General features: G+C 41.2%; 2 protein-coding genes across 4 annotated transcripts in view; both read left to right on the forward strand.

Moving 5' to 3' along the window:
• The window catches only part of mmp24 (matrix metallopeptidase 24), a 32,584-nt gene extending 13,079 nt beyond the window's left edge, over positions 1-19,505 (forward strand). The window contains exons 4-10 of one of the 3 annotated variants that reach the window (XM_017304793.2): positions 3,837-3,936; positions 4,015-4,219; positions 7,855-8,016; positions 9,035-9,249; positions 12,335-12,473; positions 13,256-13,522; positions 17,328-17,857. In XM_017304793.2, the coding sequence (XP_017160282.1) occupies positions 3,837-3,936; positions 4,015-4,219; positions 7,855-8,016; positions 9,035-9,249; positions 12,335-12,473; positions 13,256-13,522; positions 17,328-17,341 (1,102 nt within the window). In that variant the 3' untranslated portion in view covers positions 17,342-17,857. Of the gene's footprint in view, positions 1-3,836; positions 3,937-4,014; positions 4,220-7,854; positions 8,017-9,034; positions 9,250-12,334; positions 12,474-13,255; positions 13,523-15,565; positions 15,677-17,327; positions 17,858-18,968 lie in introns of those variants that run through there. The other 2 variants (XM_017304794.2, XM_008408264.3) reach the window with 2 other exon arrangements.
• Positions 15,567-17,321, forward strand: LOC103464276 (E3 ubiquitin-protein ligase TRIM35-like). Its single transcript, XM_008408263.3, has 2 exons — positions 15,567-15,681; positions 15,773-17,321. Exon 2 carries the CDS (start codon positions 15,790-15,792, stop codon positions 17,170-17,172), a length of 1,383 nt encoding a protein of 460 aa, XP_008406485.1. The 5' UTR covers positions 15,567-15,681; positions 15,773-15,789; the 3' UTR covers positions 17,173-17,321.
• Positions 19,506-20,228: the final 723 nt, after the last annotated feature.

The raw sequence follows: 20,228 nt of genomic DNA on the forward strand, positions 1-20,228 counted from the left end.
CAGGAGACACTGAACACATCCTGCTCCTCCAGAACCAACATGGCTCCACCAAACTTTAGTAGAAATCTAACCAAAAACAACCTGCAGCTGTTTCCCTGCAGCTTCTCCTTCTAGTTTCGTTACTTAAACGGCATCAACTGGTGAATAAAGCGACCGATGAGTTAAATCCTCTGTGGTGATTTAGCAGAGAGGCAGTGTGCTGGGGAACGAAGCCCGGCCCAGTGGGACCGGCACCGGGCTTTTAGGCAGAACCCATAAATACTCCCATCCACAAAACTCAGAGCCAGAGATGGTTTATGTTAAATAAGCAGTAAACCAGGCTGTACCGCAGAAAGGAAACTGTTAAGACAGATGAATTAATAATTTGCTGCTAGTGCTACGTTTCAAAAGGAAATAATAATAATAGTAATAGTAATAATAATAATAATAGTAATAATAATAATAGTAATAATAATAATAACAATAATAATAGTAATAATAATAGTAATAATAACAATAATAATAATAATAATGATAATAATGATAATAATAATAATAATAATAATAATTATAATAACAATAATAATCATAATAATAATTATAATAATAATAATAGTAATAATAATTATAATAATAATAATAATAATAATAATAATAATAATAATAGTGGTGGGACTTAAATAAAGAGTTTAATCGAGTTAATTACAGCATAATTAATCAAAAAACAAAATATTGGCAAAATAAGCTACATTTTCTGTTAAACAACCTTTTTGCTGCTAAATGAATGAATGAGCATAAGAAATGCATTTTTACTTTTTTATTTTATTTTGCATTATGCATTTTATTTGCATCAAGATGACATTTATTTTGGAAGTTTGTAGGTAGGAACTAATATCAGGGATGTTGGTTCCAGTGGTGCAACTGAGAGAGACGCACCTTCTGGTGACACATGTGGAGGTTGGCGCTTGAAAAAGTAAAGTTAAAATAGTTTAATAATTGCTGAAAAAATGACCTTTTCTGGATAACCGTCCCTTCTTGTTTTGGACTCTGCGTAGTCGGACACCTTTTCGGCAATATTTTTCATACTTTGCTATTTTAGTGGTGATAAGTAACCATAGCAACAGGTTGGTTTACAACAGGGAACAACTGATTAACAAGGCAAAAGCTGAATATAATTTAATTCCCATTAGGGTGAATAAAGTATTTTTTTTTTATTTGAATTCAGCTGTTATCTAAATGTATAAATCTCAAACATGACTTTCAATAAATTTGAATTTTACACCTTGAAGTTGGGCCTCTGTCTCTTTAAGAAGCTCCTGCTTTTTCTGAAGCTCCGCCTTCAGGAAGTCGTCCCAACATGGCTCCTTTATTAACCCTTTAACGACGTTTTCACCAGCGTCGCTCTGAGCAGCAGCTCCTAGAACGAGCTCAGCAGCTCCACCAGCTGTTTGCTAATTCCTGCTGGCTAGTCTGAAGGAGCTGAGTGGAACTGCGTTTTGAAGGCGGAGCTAGGTCCAGCCAGGCATTTTGAGCAGCTGAATGGTTGCCATGGAGATTAAAGGATTTCTCAAACATGCATGAAATAATCAAAGCAACACTCCAGGTCTGTTTTTGATGAGAAAATCAAATTATAACATGATCAAAAAATGCCAAGCTTGATACTGCCCCTTTAAGTTTATTGTTGCCAAGGGGAAATTCCACTCAGATTTTTGCGTAACTAAAACTCTCCAAGGCAACATGATCTGTTATTGGACCGCATCAATCCCACTCCGCCTCGCCCGCACCGTCCCACTCAGAGCTCCATCGGGTTAATGTAAATTACCGCCTCCCCGCGGGACACTGAAGGCATCCCGGCGGCGCTGCCTCCCACTCTGCAGAGTCAGCTCCGGTTACTCTGGGTCTCCTCCTCCTGTTTCGCCTCCCGTCAGTCCAAACGGGCCTGCAGGCTCCGATCATTTCAAATCTGATTGCTCGTCTTCTGAGGCGCCGAAGCCCCGTCTCTTTAAACGACGCTCTGTATGAGGCGTGTGGTGACAGTTTGGCTGCATCGGATCGTTTAGCATACATGAAGTATTTATTCCCACCTGCTGAGTTTTGTTCCAGTTTCTCCTTCCTCCGCCGACTCCCGTGGGAGTGTTTCGGTGCTTGTTCGTCTTGGCGGAGCTGCAGCTGTGCGTTCACCCAGCGACGTTCCCGTAAATCCCTCTTCATGTTCTGGGAAGTCTGAGCGCAGAAAGCAAAACACACAAACGGAGACGAAACGACAGAAAACGTTTCCAGTTGACAACAGAGGCTGAGCGTATGGAGGACCAAAACTGTCAAGGTTTAAAATAAAAGCAGGAATATATATAATTAGTTTTTCCTTTTCTTTATACTTGCGTTTTTGTCAAAAAAAAAAGTGTATATAGAAATATAAAAAGTTGAATGGACATCAAGAGTATATGAGCCAACGTTTAATTATTTGGTGTGAACATGCGAGAAAAAATGTATCCGTAGCATTTTGTAGCTTATTTGTGGTTTTACAGGTGATTTATTTTATTTAATTGTTTTATTTTTATGTTTTTTATGAGCATAAACACTGACTGCTGAACTGCTTGCAAAAGAAAATGTTTTTTCTGTATTTTAGTGCTGAAGTGGAGTAAAAATTCATTTATTTATGTTTCTCTGCATTGATAAAAATCAGGTCTGAAGGGGTTAATTAGATTTACGTGGTTCTGATTGTTTAGTTTGGGTTTTCATCTAAAACATCAGAAATCTGCTGAGCTTCTTCGCCGGACCTTTTCCTGCAGCGTCCTTCCTCTTCCTCTCTTCCTTTCTCTGCCCTCCATCCCTCCATCCGTCTCCTCCTCCAGCCGTTTTGCGCTGAGTTTCTCCAGATCTGCCGGTGAGACGAGCGATAAAAGCCAATAAAAATGGACGGCACGTTTCCTCTCCTGCAATTACTCTGTAACGACCTTTCTGCCTCGTTTATCTGCAGCTGCACATTAACCGAGCTGCAGCTTCAGATGGAAACATCAGCAGATCAGAGAGAAATGATTCAACTCAAAAAACACAGATTGGGATCATAATTGTACCGTCTGCACAGCGGTGGAGCCGAAGCGCTTCAGTTATCTGGTCTGCAGAGTTCTGGCCTGTTTGTATCAGTTTTATAAAACTTTATCTTTTTTCCAAGAGTTTAAAAAAATCATTCATGGTGTGCTGTGGTGGCGCAGGGCTTAAGCACAGTCCACATATGGAGGCCTCAGTCCTCAACGTGGCTGTCGCAGGTTCGATTCCCGGCCTGGCGACCTTTGCCGCATGTCTTCCCCCTCTCTCATTACCCATTTTCCTCTTAACTAACTACCAAATAAAGACACTAGTTTTATTGGCCACTAGAGCCAATAAAACCTTTAAAAAATAATAATAATAAAAATATCATTCATTTAAACTGGTTACAAATTAGAGGTTTGCAGTTTTGGGGGGGAAATAAAAACGGACAAGTTTATCCTTTTATTTTATTTAATCATTTTTTCCTGTTTTAACTCTATTTTTTCCTAAGTGAAAATAGATAATAAGTAGATAGATAAACATTTTATTCACACGTTGGTGTTTTTTATTTTTTTTAGTATTTGTGGGATTTGCTATATTTTTCTGTCTGATACATTTCAATTTAATGTGATATTTTAATGTAATTTAATTTTATTTAAATGTTTAATTTTTGTTTCATTTTAAGTTATCATTTTTTACTTATTTTCTTATTTTGCCAACTAAACTTTGAGCTGATAACTCCGTTAATTTGAGCTTCCTGTCCTCTGATTGGTCCGTTTCCAGGCTGAAGTGTAAGAAAAATACTAAAAATGATTCCCTCTGCCCCCCAGGATATCAAACTACACCCCCAAGGTGGGGGAGAAGGACACGCACCGAGCGATCCGCCAAGCCTTCAACGTGTGGCAGGCTGTCACTCCGCTCTCCTTCCAGGTCGGAAACCGGCAGCTTCTCCTCATCTCCGTTATAAAAATCATTTTTTTTTAATTTTCCTCCCTCTCATCCAATCAGGAGGTCCCAAACTCAGACGTGGAGAGCGACGGGAAAGACGCCGACATCATCATCTTCTTTGCCTCTGGTTTCCATGGCGACAGCTCTCCGTTTGACGGCGAGGGGGGATTCCTGGCCCACGCCTACTTCCCGGGCGCCGGCATCGGAGGAGACACCCACTTCGACTCGGACGAGCCGTGGACGCTGGGAAACGCCAACCATGACGGTGAGCGCCGCCGCCGCCGCCGTCGCCGCCGCCGCCCGGGGTCACAGAGGTCAAACCGGCAGTCAGAATCTATTGCCTGGTTTTTAATTGTTTATTTGAACTGTTTTACATCTTGGAGTCATTTAATGTTTAATTTAAATCAATTTTTAATTTTTATTCTATTTTTATTAAAATGTTCAGTTTGATTTTTGTTTTGTTTTCATATTTTATTTATTTTAATTTAAATGCTTAATTTCTTTTTTGTTTTATTTTAATTATTTATAAATTTTTATGTAAATGTTTCATTTTATTTTATTTTAATTGTCTATTTACTTATTGAAACGGTTCTGAACGGTACTTATTATTGGTTCTGATCAGTTTATTAATGGATCACCTGATTGATTTTTTCCCCTCTGTGGAAGCAGCAAAGTGTTTCGTTTTTCCACCGTGGTCGTGTCTTTTGAACGTTTGAGGTTAGAATTTCATTATTTTTAATCCACTTCTTCTTCAGGTTTCAGAGAAAAACTTAACGGAAACAAAGTTTACAGTTCAAGGTGGCAGCAAACGAAAAACTTTCTCCGAGTTTCCTTCCTCCTGAAGTGTTTGAGACACATTTAAACGTGTTTCTGCTTTCCCTAAAAGCTCTTCAACCTGCAGTGCTCTGTCTGTCTCTATCAAACACACACACACACACACACACACACACACACACACACACACACACGGTGTAATTGAAAGATTAGCGAGCAGATAGCGCAGCGTGATTCATGCTATCCGCTTCAGAAGGACAAACGGGACACATTGTTCACTTAGGATTAAAACTTCATGTTCCCACCTGAGTCTGGTGACGGTTCGTTATTAACCTGCAGGACAAAACTGAGGGCAAAGCAACCCACAGGAACCAGAACCGCAGCAACCAGAACCGCTCTCTTCATGGAGGGACTCACCCCTCCTCTGGTTTGTAGAAACAAATAGAGATTCATTAAGAGGTGCTTACTTTATGCAACCATCAACGAAGACGGTTTAAATTTATTTATTTAATTTAATTGATTTGGTAGATATATTTCACATTTACTGAAAACGTGCCAGAATTAACCAAAAAACTGTTTTTCATCTGTTGTCACTTGACGATGCTCAGTTTATCCTGTTAAAACAAAATAAAGGTTATATAAATAAGGTTAAAATGATTTCACTACACAAATTGTGTCAACAGGTGCAAAAGTTAAATCAATTCAAAACAAAATCAGGAAACTACAACACAATTATAGTTAAATTAAACACAATTTAATAGAAAATGAAAACTAAATAATGTTCAGTCAATAATGTAATTTGATCAGCATGTCCAGACATTTAAGAAAATGACACAAAATCTTGTTTTATTCCATCAAATTAATGGACAGAAAACAATAAAATAAAAATGTTCATGAATTAAAAAACGTTTAAAGTTGCTTCCTTTTTTTTTTATTTGTTCATTAAAGTATTTACAAAATCTGAAAATTAAATCTGTGCAAGCAGCAGAAACATTATTCAAGACGAGGAAAAGTGTGAACACCTTTTCATTTTGTTAGTTTAATCTCCATGGCAACCATTCAGCAGTGCAAAACACCTGGGTGGACTTAGCCCCGCCTACGAGGCTCAGCTCCTCCTTGAACAGGCAAACAGCATTTTTACGTTTGTTTATCGTGAATAAAATTATTATTAAATCTGATTTGACAGTTTCAACAGAAATTATTTTTAAAATTCCGCATTGTTAGTAAAATCGCAAGTTTATTTTGTAAAACCACAATCTTCACTTTTAGATCGTTGTGTTGCCGTGGTGACGACCTGACGCTCCGGTTTGATCGTGAATGTAAACTGGCGCCATGCAAGTAAAACCGAATAGAACTGAAAGTGAAAATGCAGGCTTCAGCAACAGGAAGTGATGCGTTCAAAGGCCTGAGCAGAGCAGAAAGTCGGCGTCCAGGGAGCTGGAGGAGGCTGTAATCTTCAAACGCATCGAGAAGAGCAGAGAATTATGGGCTGTAATTAGGTTCAGGCAGAGTCGAACCAATTAGAGAGCTCATGAAGTGTTTGAGTCTCAGCTCCTCCGTCAGGCGGCTGGAAGTTATTAATTATCTGACAGCAGCTCAGAGTCCAGATTATCGAATCCCACGTGGGTTCAGAACGGGCCGGGCCTCCGGTCTCCTTCAGAACCAGCAGGGCGGGAAGGAAAGAGGCTTCAGATGGAAAATTATCCACCTCTTTACTGTAGTAACTCACACACCAGGATTAAATGCAGCATTTTCTCCGATGTAAAAACCTGCAGTGATGCAGGAGAAGGAGGATTAATTCAATTATATCGGCTCCATCTTTAAAAAATAAAACAATATGGGATATTTCTGGGGGAAACAATCACAGCTCAACAATCATTAACTGTTTATATCAAGTGTGTCAAGTAGTGGGCGGAGCTTAAACCTGTTAAACTTTTGAGTTTAATCTGATTAACAGATTATGTTCTCTGCTCAGATCAGAACATTTTTATTAATGTTTCTCTAATTGAAGAATAATGTCTAAAGTAGAAAAAGGTCAAGTTTGTACTTCTGGTTATGGAAATATGCATCAAGGTGTTTGAATGTTTAGCTAAACTAGATGGAGCGCCGTTTCTAAAGCTGCAAAGTCAAAAATTAACAGAAAGAATTTGGTTTATTTGTCATAATAAGATTTCATCCTTTAAAGTCATATTTCACCACGTTACTCAGTCATTTATGAAAGTCACAGTTTTAAACTAAATATTTAATTAGCAGTGGAAATGGCTCCAATTTAGCTCCGAGCTAAGACAGTAAGTAAATATTCACTCAGCGTAAACTATGTATTTAAACTAAACATTTAGCTAGTTCAGATCTAACTTTTAACTAATATGTAAATTCACTAGTGTGGAAGTGCACTATCAAAATAAAAGAGACTGAATCCTTCAACGCTGATGCGTCTCTGTTTCTGTTTCATTGATGAACATCTGGATTCGGCTCATTCTTTGTTTTCTGTTGAAATGTTGGGCAAGAAAAGAAACAATGATGAAGAGGTGACAGGAAGAAATTCAAAATCAGGAGTTTATAAAGAGGTTTGGAAAACCCAGCTTTTATTTTGGAAGTCCATTTCCTGTTATCAGCAGGTGAATTTAGCATAACTTTTAATCTTTAGCTCATCACCCTCCATTAGCAATGAGCTAAAGGAGGGTGATGTGGGACACCTTACAGATTGTTATTATTATTATTATTATTATTATTATTATTATTATTATTATTATTATTATTATTATTATTATTATTATTATTATTATTATTGTTGTTGTTGTTGTTGTTATTATTGTTATTATTAGTGGAAAATGTGTTAAACTTCCTGTTCAGAGCGCTAACTGCTGCTCAGCAGGATTTTTACATCAAATATAAAGATATTTCTCTTCTCCAGATCCAACATGTTTGGTGTTTCATGAGATCTAAATAATTTATTTTCTCTCAGATTATATATTTAAAGACTCAGTGTGTTCGTTTGGGACTGGTATTACTTCGAAGAGGAGAGTGATAGAAACAGATTTTACTGTGAATTTAACAAACCACCTGCAGATCAGTGGTTCAGTGTGTTGGACGCCATCTTTGATTTTCTGCCGTCTGTCTGTCCAGGTAATGACTTGTTCCTGGTGGCGGTGCATGAACTAGGCCACGCTTTGGGTTTGGAGCACTCCAACGACCCCAGCGCCATCATGGCTCCCTTCTACCAGTACATGGACACGCACAACTTCAAGCTGCCGATGGACGACCTGCAGGGCATCCAGAAAATCTACGGTGAGGAAACACGACACAAGTAGAGAAAGAAAAACTGAACTGGCAGGTCGAAGCAGGATTCTTTGAGGTGTTCATGAACACAACATTTCACTCTGAATCTAAAAGCAAAAACGTGCAAAAGTCAAAACAGCAAACTGTTTGTGTGAATTATTAATGCCGGAGCCCAGAGAGCAGCTGAATTATGGAGAATATTCAGCAGCTGGGCTTCGTTTGAAGGATGAAAACGGATCTGAACCAGCAGCTTCTGCCTGGAAAACGTGTTTACGCCAGAGACACAAAGATGGCCGCCGTCTTCATCAGCTCTGACTCTGATTTCTGTCTGCAAACGAGGAATAATCGCCATGGCGCTGGTGGAAATGTGGGGAAAAACGTATTTATTTAGACACAAAGAGGAGGAAGAGAAAGTGTCTGTAGGGTCAGATTTCCTCTTATTCACTTTAATGATCAGAGCCTGAAAAAAAACTGATTATCACCTTAAAGGTCATGATGCACGGCTGACATTTCAGGGAAACATTGACAGGAAGCGTGAGATCAGCAGCATCTTTTCTCTGCAGCTCAGTGTTTGGTGCCGATACCTGACTGAGTTCCTCTGGTTGTTTCCACCTTTCAGGGAAAAAACACGGCCGGGTTTTTATTCCTCTGTGAAGATGCAGGAGTCAAAGAGCCGTTTGTAGATCAGACGGACTTTATTCAGGCCAGAAACGGCGTTCAGATAATCTGAACAAAGACGTTTCTGCTCAGCACAACCACACAGAAAAAAGAGAGGAAATACATAGACTGAAGGCTGAAACATTAAAGGAACAGCTAGAAAAAATGACTAAAAGGACAGATGGATGGATGGATGGATGGATGGATGGATGGATGGATGGATGGATGGATGGATGGATGGATGGATGGATGGATGGATGGATGGATGGATGGATGGATGGATGGATGGATGGATGGATGGATGGATGGATCCTCTGTGTCAGTAAAGTAACCCCTCGGTCCCTCTCTGTGTTTTTCCTGTCCCACTCAGGGATCCCCACCCCCATGTTGGAACCCACCCGGCCGTTGCCCACGCTTCCCTCCCGACGGACTCACTCCACCTCGGAATACCATCCGGACCGGGTCGCCCGGCCGGGTCGACCGCCCGGCGACCGGCCCGCTCTGCCCGGCAGCGGAAAGCCCAACATCTGCGACGGGAACTTCAACACCGTGGCGTTCTTCAGAAACGAACTGTTCGTTTTCAAAGTGAGCCGAACCGAGAACAGAACGGGCCGGCCCGGTCCTGCTCCCGACCCAGAGAGATAATGATCCAGAACATTAATTATCGGGCCGAGTCACAGGATGAAAGAGATGAAAGGTTAATTAGAGGGAGAGATGGAGGAATGTGGACGCTGACATTTCCACTAATTACACAAAACTAATAGAACTGATAGAACTGATCTGTTAGGAGGGGCTGCGTAGTGGTGGTGGGGCGGCAGAGAGGTCTGCGGTTTGAATCCCAGCCTCACGCCTTCCTGAAGGAGTTTACTCAGCCGCAGAGAGGAGCTGCTGAGCTAAAGCTCTGCTAGTTAAAACTATTCTAATCTAAGCTATACGAGCTGCTGAGGTGAAGCTCTGATAGCTTCTGAACTTTAGTTTGCTAACTGCTAAGCTAAGTTATGCTAGCTCCTGAGCTAATGCTCTGCTAACTGCTCTAAAGCTGCTAGCTCCTGAGCATATGCTCTGCTAGTTCCTGAGCTAATGCTCTGCTAGCTTCTGAGCTAATGCTCTGCTAGTTCCTGAGCTAATACTCTGCTAGCTTCTGAGTTTATGCTCTGCTAGCTTCTGAGCTAATGCTCTGCTAGCTGCTCTAAAGCTGCTAGCTCCTGAGCTTATGCTCTGCTAGTTCCTGAGCTAATGCTCTGCTAGTTTCTGAGCTAATGCTCTGCTAGTTCCAGAGCTAATGCTCTGTTAGCTGCTTTAAAGTTGCTAGCTACTCAGCTAAAGATCTGCTAGCTTCCCAGAGCTAACTATCTGCTAGCTGCTGATATGAAGCTCTGTTCGCTGCTGATGTGGTTGAAACTAAATGACCTACTTTTCATTTTCTCTGAAACATTGATGAGATCCTCCAACATCTCGGCAGCTGACTGTGTCTCACCACATGAGCAATGCAGCAGCTGGTTTACATCAAAACCACAGTTAAAGACTTTTATATTAAGTCTAATGATTATTAATTTATTGTTTTTAATTTCTAATAAGAGAAATATTTTTGCATTCTCTTTGTCTTTCACTGCTCTGCATGTGAGGCAGAGAAATTAAGCTTCAACGTTAAGCTATTCTGTTCTGACTTTTCATTCTTTCTTTTTAAAAGTAGGTCAGAATAGTTCAAGAGTAGTCAGGTGATCATTGTGTCCATCAGAGAGAGACAAAAATATTCTATCTAAGGAAACCTAGCAAAGCATCAAGTCATAAACCTGCAGCACTCTCTCTTCTGGGCCAATAGGGGGCGACAGTGGAGAGGAAATCCTTCTGTTTTCCAGCCACATATTGACAATTTATAGCATTTTATACCTTCAATTGTTATAAAAATGCTACACATCAAATATGAAAGAAATTTCAATTCCAAATTTAATGCCTTGAAATTGGGCTTCTGTTACTTTAAAAACTCCAACTTCTTCAGGAAATCTACCCAACATGGCTCCTCTATTAACCCTTTAACTACATCTTTACCAGCAATTCACTGACAAGTAGCAGTAATGAACTCAGCAGTTCATTTGCTAATTGCTGCTGGCTAGTCTGAAGGAGCTGAGTGCGGGAGGAGCTGCGCCTTGAAGGCGGAGCTACGTCCCCCGAGACATTTTAGCTGAGTAGTTGCCATGGGATTTAAAGGATTTCTCAAACATGTATGAAAGAATGAAGGCGAAACTCCAGGTTTGTTTTTGATAATATTATGTTTGAGAAGAAACAGAAGAACTGAACCAGGATTACTTTCTATGTTATTGGAACGTTAAAGTTAATAGCAGTTAATAGAAATAAACAGTCTGTTTAAATCTACAGATAAACGCTGAAGCATCAGTGAGTAAACAGAGAAATTACAGAGAAATTGCAGAAAATGCATTATTGCAACTGATAGTGTTTAACTCTTGGTGACGGATGGAAGAATAAAAATCCATTCACGTCTCTGATTTTTAAGCTGAATTGTAGAAAAGGTCACAGACTGATCTAGCTCCCCGTCTACCTTCAGGATCACCTGTCACTGAGAGTATTCATCTCCTCTGGCAGCTCACCTGTCCACACCTGTCCTCCATCTGTCAACAACAGGAAGAGACAGGCTGATGCTTCGGCGTGACTTTATTCAAGATAGGAACAGATTAAGGATGAATGTTACATCAGATGTTATAGGAAAACATAGGAATGTGTTCTGACACTCATCTGGTCATGAATTCAACCTCACCAGGAACAAAACATAACTTATAACCTGATTTATTTATCTTCTAAAGAAATTTGTGTTTGAGCATCCAGACATGTGATAACACAATGCCAATCTGGGAAGGGTTCAAAGGTCAGCACCAACATATCTGAAGTTTTCTGCTGAGACAAAGATTATTTCCCAGGTGGAAACATTTTAGTGTGTTCAAACCTCAGGGAAATTACAAAGGAACCCACAGCTCTGCTAACAGTTAGCATGTTAAACGTGCTAACAGTTAGCATGTTAAACGTGCTAACAGTTAGCATGTTAAACGTGCTAACTGGACGCTGCACCAAGAACCACTGAAGAAAACAACTCAAAAACCTTTGAAGACACCGAGCACAACTTCCTTTTACCAAATGGAAACAAAATGGAGGCGTCAGATTTTAGGGGTTGTAGGATTCCTTTTTCACTGTTGGCTAAAGTCCATGAGCCATTTCTCCTGCTAGCACTAGGCTGCTGCGTTTGTTTTGGTTGAATTTACCCAGAATGCCCTTCACTGTTGTCCACTTCCTTTTCATGGAGCAGTCTCTGGTCCACTTGGTGTTCACATATGCATTCAGACCAAACCAGAGTTCACTTCAACCAAACCCAGACCGAGGTTTGGAGGACCAGAGTTAGATTTTTTTGGTTCGATTCACACCAACTGAACCGGACTTTAGATAAACAGACTGGATGTCAATTAAAGCGGACTGAACTGTGCTGGTGTGAAAGAAGCCAGGAAATCCTTCTCTTCTGGGTCCTTCAAAGTGACACAGTTCTGGTTTAATTGAAGATATTTGGTCCGGTTTGTTTGCCGAGCAGCAAACAACTCTCCAGCTACTGTGCTGCTGCAGCTCAGACTGGTGAATGAAGGCTGATGTTTCTGCTTGTTGTCTCCAGGATCGCTGGTTGTGGCGTCTGAAGAACAACAAGGTCCTGGAGGGTTATCCCATAGAGATCGACCAGTTCTGGAAGGGCCTGCCTCCTCGCATCGACGCTGCCTACGAGAGGTCCGACGGAAAGTTCGTCTTCTTCAAAGGTAGGAGAAATTAAACAGGAACCAGGAGATCACTGATGAGCCTGACAAACACTTCCAGTGGTTTTAGTTGCTATGAATTCAGGACATAAAAAGAACCAGAAATATAATGACTTTGATATCCAACATGTTTCAAGTTGTTTAGTAGCTCAATGTTCTTCTTTATTACTTAAATCAATGGATAATTCGGGATTTCCTTTGTCCAATTTTTCAGATCTTTCTTGTTTCTAAAATTATGCTACTTTATCTTTGGAGGATTTGCATGAGATGCCATCTCCCCCTGTACTGTTGACATCATTTCATTTATAATTTAGTTGGTAATTTCACTTATCGCCAGACATTTCCCCATGCTACAGAAACTGGAAAACCCACTTGTTTAGCTTCTGAACCATAATAAATGGAATATTGACCAACATATTCGACGTGGTGATGATTTTGATGATGGTAATGTTCATTTCTGGTTTCTCACTTTTTATGATGTTTAATTTTTGTGTTTTTATGATGTAAAGCATTTTGATTTGCCTTGATTTTGAAATGTGCTATGCAAATAAACGTATACATCAGTATTAAGGAATTATTGACTTAAAATAAGCTCTTATACCTTGCTGAAAACTTATTTGTAAATTAGTTTTGTCTTATTGCAAGTGAACTAAGATGTTTGCACTAGAAACTAGACCAAAAATACTTGGTAAGATTTTGTGTTTGAGTACAGATGCTAGACATTAACATTTAAAAGATTCAATCAAGATAAAAAACGTTGATTTGCCCCTTTGTTTTTATTTCAGGTGATAAGTTCTGGGTGTTTAAGGAGGTGAAGGCCGAGCCGGGTTACCCTCAGAGCCTCATGGAGCTGGGCAGCTTCCTCCCCAAAGACGGCATCGATGCCGCCGTCCGCTGGGAGGTCTTTGGGAAAACCTACTTCTTCAAAGGAAACCAGTACTGGCGCTACAATGAGGAGAAGCGGACGGTGGACCCGGGATACCCGAAGTCCATCAGTGTGTGGGACGGAGTCCCCGACTCTCCCCAGGGAGCCTTCACCACCAGAAAGGGATGTGAGTACCAGCATGATGCCGCTTTTCAATACGTCTAAATGAAACCCGTCAGCTCAGCCATGATGAAGCGTTCTGCAGGACGGAGCCCTGGGTCGGGTTCTGTATCCAAACTAAACCCTAAAGCCAGTTCAACTGAGGCGGTGCGAAGAACATCAAGCATCAGAAAAATAGAGCATCTCCGTCAGCAGAGGGTTGTTGTTTGAGGTAACACAATCAAAGTTTTAATTTAGAAATAAAACGACAAAGCGACAGACTGTTAAAAGATAACGTTCTAAAGTTCTCTCAGAAATGCTTAACAAGGATGCAGTACACACACAGGTTGCAAGAGATTTAATGCAGAAACTTTTTTTAGAAAGTTGTCTTACCGCAGCTATTGTGGGACCACTGTGGCCAACATCATGGAACGGTGGTGGCAGCGGTTCCCGTAATGCCGGTTTGATACCCGCTGCATCCGGCTTTGTCATTGTGACCTTGGATAAAACGCTTCACCTGCCTTGCCTGGTCAGAGGTCACGGTGCGGCCAGTGCAGGACAGTCTGTCCTCTGCCCCAGGGAAGCTGTGGCTACTGCCAGCAGTTTGCTGTGAATGGGTGAATGACTGAATGTGGTGTGAAGCTCTTCATGGTTCTCTGGTCTTGATAAAGCCCCATTTATCATTTCCCTCACTGAGGGATAGGTGAACCGTACCCTTTGTTTTCTGTTGGATGGAGAAAGGACAGTTAAAACCTTCTAAGTGTAGCCTGGGGAACTCATTCATCCATACATGGCCCTGCCCTGCCCTGCCCTGTCCAGCGACCTCTGCTGAGGTTTATGGCTTTTAACAAAAAACATCCAGCTGTTTCATCCATCCGTCCATCATCCCGTATCCCTTTAGGGGTCACCAGGGGTGCTGGTGCCTGGCGGGGGACACCCATCAGGTTCAGCTATGGGGCATTTCTCTTGCCCTGGTCTCAAGACATCATATTGGATCTAAGTGAGCACGATCATCTCACAAGTCGGAAATATAACTTGGTTTAAGGTCTGTCTGAGGTGGAAAAGGTTTGATAAGATGATTTAGTCGTCTCTTTATACGTTTCTGTTATGCTGTGATTGAAGCGATTTGTGTCAAGAGCAGAGTTTGAAGTCAAGATGTCCATTCATATCTGTACCCTGTCTTCTTTTTTATCTTTTCTTCCTTTCAATCAATCAAATTTTATTTGCAAAGCACCTTTTAGCAACAAGGTCTTTCAAAGTGGTGGGCGGGTCTGAATCTGGACACTTTCCTGAGACTATGGAGGAATTCAAAGGTGCTAAACTCATGAATTAAGAGACGATACACAAAACTCCATTCTCTCCGGCTCACCGACAACCAGGAAGACATTTAATGCACATCTGCGGAATCACATATTACATTTTCATCATCTCATTTTCATCGTCTCAGAATCCAAAATGTCTCGTCTTCTGCTTCTGGCTTCGAGCATTTATACCATTTTCAGTCTGCTGTTGTGTATTGGAAACCGTCTGACCAATGGCATTCTGAATCTTGCTTCTGGCTCTGTTTTACATTGAGTGTGTGTTGTAAGTTCCGAGAATTCTGGGCCGACCTCGTGGAAGTTAAATCTGCTCCTTCAGAGGACCATTAGTCAGATTGCTAGTTCTTATCTGTCCAAACAGAGACTCTGGCTGAGTCCCTTGCCTGCCAGGAATGTCTCGTACAACACCTTATTTGGTGTTGAACCAGCACAACATAACACATTCCTTTTCAGTAAAACATATCTTAATGTGAATTAACACAACTTTTAACTATTAACATAATTATATTCCTCAACAAGACCTTCTGTAGATTTTAATTCCTTCCTTCACAAGATTCTCCGAAGTTCTGTTCTCTTTTAAGCAAACAAATATAAAACCTGTTAATTAGTGAGTTTTATAGCAGCTTAAAGTTTAAGATATGAACTTTGTTAGGAAACACGCCTCTGCTAAGGGTGAGGCAGCAGGTTTAAGGTCCATCACCGACACACCTGAACCAAAGCAGGAATCAGTTTCTGATCGTTGGTTCCTGCAGAGAGTCGATCAGATTCACCTTCAGACCAAACTAGCAGCTTCCTCTGACTGAGTCCAGCTGCAGGAGGGAAAAGTGGAAACCTCCAACTCTGCTGCTTCAAGCTGCTCACACTGAAGGTGAGTTGGACCAAAACACTCAGAGTCACTTTGAGGGAAGTTAGTAGAGGAGGGAGGGAGCCGAGACTGACTGGACCTTCTGTGTTTTCAGCTTCACTCAGAGACAAAATGGCTTCCAGGTCAGAGGAGGATCTCTGCTGTCCGGTCTGTAAGGACGTCTTTACGGATCCGGTGGTTCTGTCATGTAGCCACAGCTTCTGTAGGGAGTGTCTGAAGAACTGGTGGAGAGAGGACCTGAAGCAACAGTGTCCAGTTTGTAAGACCACATCATTCACCAAAGATCCTCCTTCTAACCTGGTTCTGAAGAACCTGTGTGAATCATTCCTACAGCAGAGAGACCAGAGAATCCCAAAGGATCTCTGCTCTCTGCACTCTGAGAAACTCAAACTCTTCTGTCTGAACCATCAGCAGCCAGTTTGTCTCGTCTGCAGAGATTCAGAAAAACACTCCAAGCACAGATTCAGACCCATTGATGAAGCTGCTCAGCAACAGAAGAAGAAACTTCAGGAAACTCTGGAGCCTTTAAAGAAGAAGCTGGAGCTGAAGAAGGAAGTTAAAGAGGAGTTTGATCAGACAGCAGAACACATGAAGGTCCAGGCCCGACACACAGAGAGGCAGATTGTTGAGCAGTTTAAGAAGCTTCATCAGTTTCTGGCAGAGGAAGAGGAGGCCAGGCTGGCTGCACTGAGGGAGGAAGAGGAGCAGAAGAGAGGGATGATGAAGGAGAAGATGGAGGCTCTGAGCAGAGAGATAGCAGCTCTTTCAGACACAGTCAGAGCCACAGAGGAGGAGCTGAGAGCTGCAGACGTCTCATTCCTGCACAACTACAAGGCTGCAGTGGAAAGAGTCCAGCGCTGCCCCCTGCTGGAGGATCCACAGCTGCCCTCAGGAGCTCTGATAGACCAGGTCAAACATCTGGGCAACCTGGCCTTCAACATCTGGAGCAACATGAAGGACATGGTGACCTACACTCCTCTGGTTCTGGACCCAAACACGGCTGGGTCAAGACTCTTCCTGTCTGATGATCTGACCAGTGTGACTTCAGGAGATGAACAGCAGCTTCTTGATAATCCAGAGAGGTTTATGTCACGGTCTGTCCTGAGCTCTGAGGGTTTTAACTCAGGAAACCACAGCTGGGATGTTGAGGTTGGAGACAATGAAGACTGGAGACTTGGTGTGTTTGCAGAGTCGGTCCAGAGGAAGGGGAAAATACAGTCTGGATGGCTGGCTATTAGATTCTGTAAAGGTAAATATTCAGCAGATTCTCCACCAGCAGCTCCTAAAGTTATCTTAATGAAAAAGAAACTCCAGAGGATCAGAGTGAATCTGGACTGGGAAAGAGGAAAGCTGACGTTCTCCGATCTGGACACCAACACTCCTGTTCATACCTTCAAGCGCAACTTCACTGACAAGATGTTTCCATACATCGCTACTGCAGATAGGGTACAAATCTTACCGATGAAGATCTCAGCTGTGATGTCCTTAGCATGAAGAGTGAAACCTTTGTAATCAGATTCCAACTCTGTGTTTTTAAACCGGAAAATGGATATAATCTACTCTCACTGATCATCTGGTTGTTTTCAGCTCAGCTTCAGAATCTGTCCAGATGCTACAAACTAAACTCGCCTCTTCTTAACCAAACCCAGATACCCACCAGTAATCCAGCGATGCAGTGGATGAGCACACAGCATGCAGCTACTCAGCCTCCAGAAAAACCCTGATTGGATACCAACACCCCTCCTCTTCACCTGTTTCGCAGGAACAAGAGAATCAACAAGATAAAACTGATGGTTGGATTCCCTCTGCTTTCAACAGCGCTGTTACTGTGACTGTGACTTAGGAACAATTCAGCAGATTAAACCTCGTAAAGCTGAAATGTTATTTCAGATTTACTTTTCTACTTATGTCATTTTGCTAAGAGTTTGTGGGGGGTATTTCTGTGCTTCTGCAGTCAAAGGTTCATGTGTTGAGTTGTTGTTGGGATTGGGTCTGTGTTGGGTTCTGGTACCTGTTGTCTTATCAACACCACATTTGGACCAAAATGTTGATAGCTTGAATAAATTCAAAGATCTGGAGCTGAAGTGATTTTTTTTTTTTTGCTCTGTTACTTTTAAGATTACATGCGAAATTATGTGTATTTTCTTTTAATAATTAAAAAGTTAACAATTGGAAAACATTTTTGGGTATCCTGCCTCTTTAATCACAAGCTGATTATTATCCTTTTGTTGAAGCTGGTATTTGAAGGTACTTTCAGTTGGGAAATGTCAAAATGTAGAAATCCTGCATTGGGTTTTAATGTACTTATCATGCTGAGCAGAGCTTCTCTACACCTGCAGGGAAACGGCTTCCTAACAGCCCCTCAAATATCACAGAAACTGAAATGAAGGCACTAAAATGACATAAAGCCTCAGATCATCTGAATGCAGCAAAATGTTTCAAACTGAAGTTATTCAAACAGATAAGACAAGTTCATGTTCAGAAGATATTTGAGTTTTGGCTTGTTACTTTAACTTGATTCATGTTCTCTAAACCAATGCTGCTCGTCTTTATACCTCTGTTGGTCTGTCGAGTTAAAAAGTCACAAAGATGTTGGGATTTGGGGTCATAGTTCAGGAACACTTGAACTATGTGTTCTTGAACTTGTAAAAACTGAGAGTTTTTACAACTCCCAGTTGTAAAAATCATTCCTTGTTGCCTTGGTTACGAATTTTTGTTTTCACAACCGTGTGAAAACAAAACGCCTCAATGTCCATGAGGGAATAATCATCAAACCAAAGAAATGAAGTCAAAGCAGGTTTATTTATGTTGCACGTTTTAGCAACTGGTCAGTTCAAAGTGCTTCACATGGTTAAAAACATAACACAAAATGGAAACATTACATCACAATGATGGCATAAAGACAAAAGTTGCAATCCAGACCAGAGATAATGAGTCTTCCAGTTGTTAATCATAGGCAGCTAGAGGTTTTTAACCTCGAGTCAGATGAACAAACTGTTCCCTCAAGGACTTCCCAATAACTTTCTGCAAAATTTTGTTAAAATACAATGATTCCTTCATTGTCAGTTTGATCAAATCCGCTGAAACTTTGTAGCTAAATGATCCAGTTTTCACAATTGTCTGGGCTAAATCAGAGCAATGGCTGGCTGAACTGAAACTGACACATCAGACTTGTTCATGTTTACGTCTCAATAGCTTCAATAAATAAGACCTAACCCTGAATTTACCTTCTCTCCGTTTGTGTCATCCATCACCCTCTACCATCCACACCATTATCCCACCTTCCTCAGATCACACCTTCTTCTACAGGGGGAAGGAGTACTGGAAGTTCGACAACCAGAAGCTGACGGTGGAGCCTGGATATCCAAAGTCTATTCTACAAGACTGGATGGGCTGCTACCAGTCCGAGATGGAGCGCTCCGGCAGCAACCGCGGAGACCGGCAGCTGCCTCTTGACGACGTGGACGTCATCGTGACCATCAACGACGTCCCCACCACCGTCAACGCCATCGCCGTGGTGATACCCTGCATCCTGTCGCTCTGCATCCTGGTGCTGATCTACACCATTTTCCAGTTTAAGAGCAAAGGAGCGCAGCAGAACACGATGATGCAGCATTATTACAAATACCCGGTGCAGGAGTGGGTATGACAGGGGACCAGAACCCCAAAGCCGTTGTCACTTTCAGCCAACAGAACTGCACCGAAAGGCGCTGCTAGCTGGAGAGAGAAGATCTGAACTTTGAGACAAAGAGTTTAAAAGAAATTTTCATATTTGGGGTTAAAACCAAACGGGGTTGACAGTAAAATAAAGTCCAGAGTGATGTGGAGCGAATGTCTTCATCTCTTTTTGGACGCTGGAAGTCCTTGCTGGACCAACAACAAACTTGTTTCCTCTCAGTGAAAATAAGAGGCAGAAAACATTTCCCATTTGGAAACTACCTTTGGACTTTACATGAGAACTGCTTCAGTTATAAAGTTAGGTCAAAGTTAAATAAGAAAAAAAAAACATTTAAAACTAAACTTGAAAATAAAAGATAGGTAGAAAGGCCATAACAAAAAATAAACCAACGAGCTCTCTGTGGATCACAGAACTCTGTTTTCAGTTATACTGGGATGGAAAACTGTTTTTATCTCTTTTTTTACTAAACAATATAATACCAACTCACCACAGCTCATATTGTTAACACAAAACTCTTTTTATTTAGTCACACAGTAACAGAATCACTGATTTCTGTAGATGGATTGTTACAGAAGTAGAGAACTGAGTCGTCTGCATATTGAGATACTTCTGTCTGTATAAAGCTGAAGGAAGCTGAGGTTTATAATTATCAGTCTGACAAAAGATACAAGTCTACAATGTTAACAAACTGCTTTTTAGGATTTAATGAAACCTAAAGGTTCCCAAACATCTCCTCTCTGCTGCCATTATTTTACTTATTTACAGTGGGTTTTAATTAAATTTCTTATTTAATGGAAGCACCACAATTACAAAATTGTGATTTTTCAACATTAGCAGAACATGGACAAAGATTTGCGCACATTGGAAAATG

This window comes from Poecilia reticulata, chromosome 5 (genome assembly GCF_904066995.2).
Source record: "Poecilia reticulata chromosome 5, P_reticulata-male-v2, whole genome shotgun sequence".
Classification (NCBI taxonomy): domain Eukaryota; kingdom Metazoa; phylum Chordata; class Actinopteri; order Cyprinodontiformes; family Poeciliidae; genus Poecilia; species Poecilia reticulata.

Excerpts from the sequence above, each read along its gene's own strand:
- LOC103464276 (XM_008408263.3), top strand. The coding sequence starts at position 15,790 with ATGGCTTCCAGGTCAGAGGAGGATCTCTGCTGTCCGGTCTGTAAGGAC.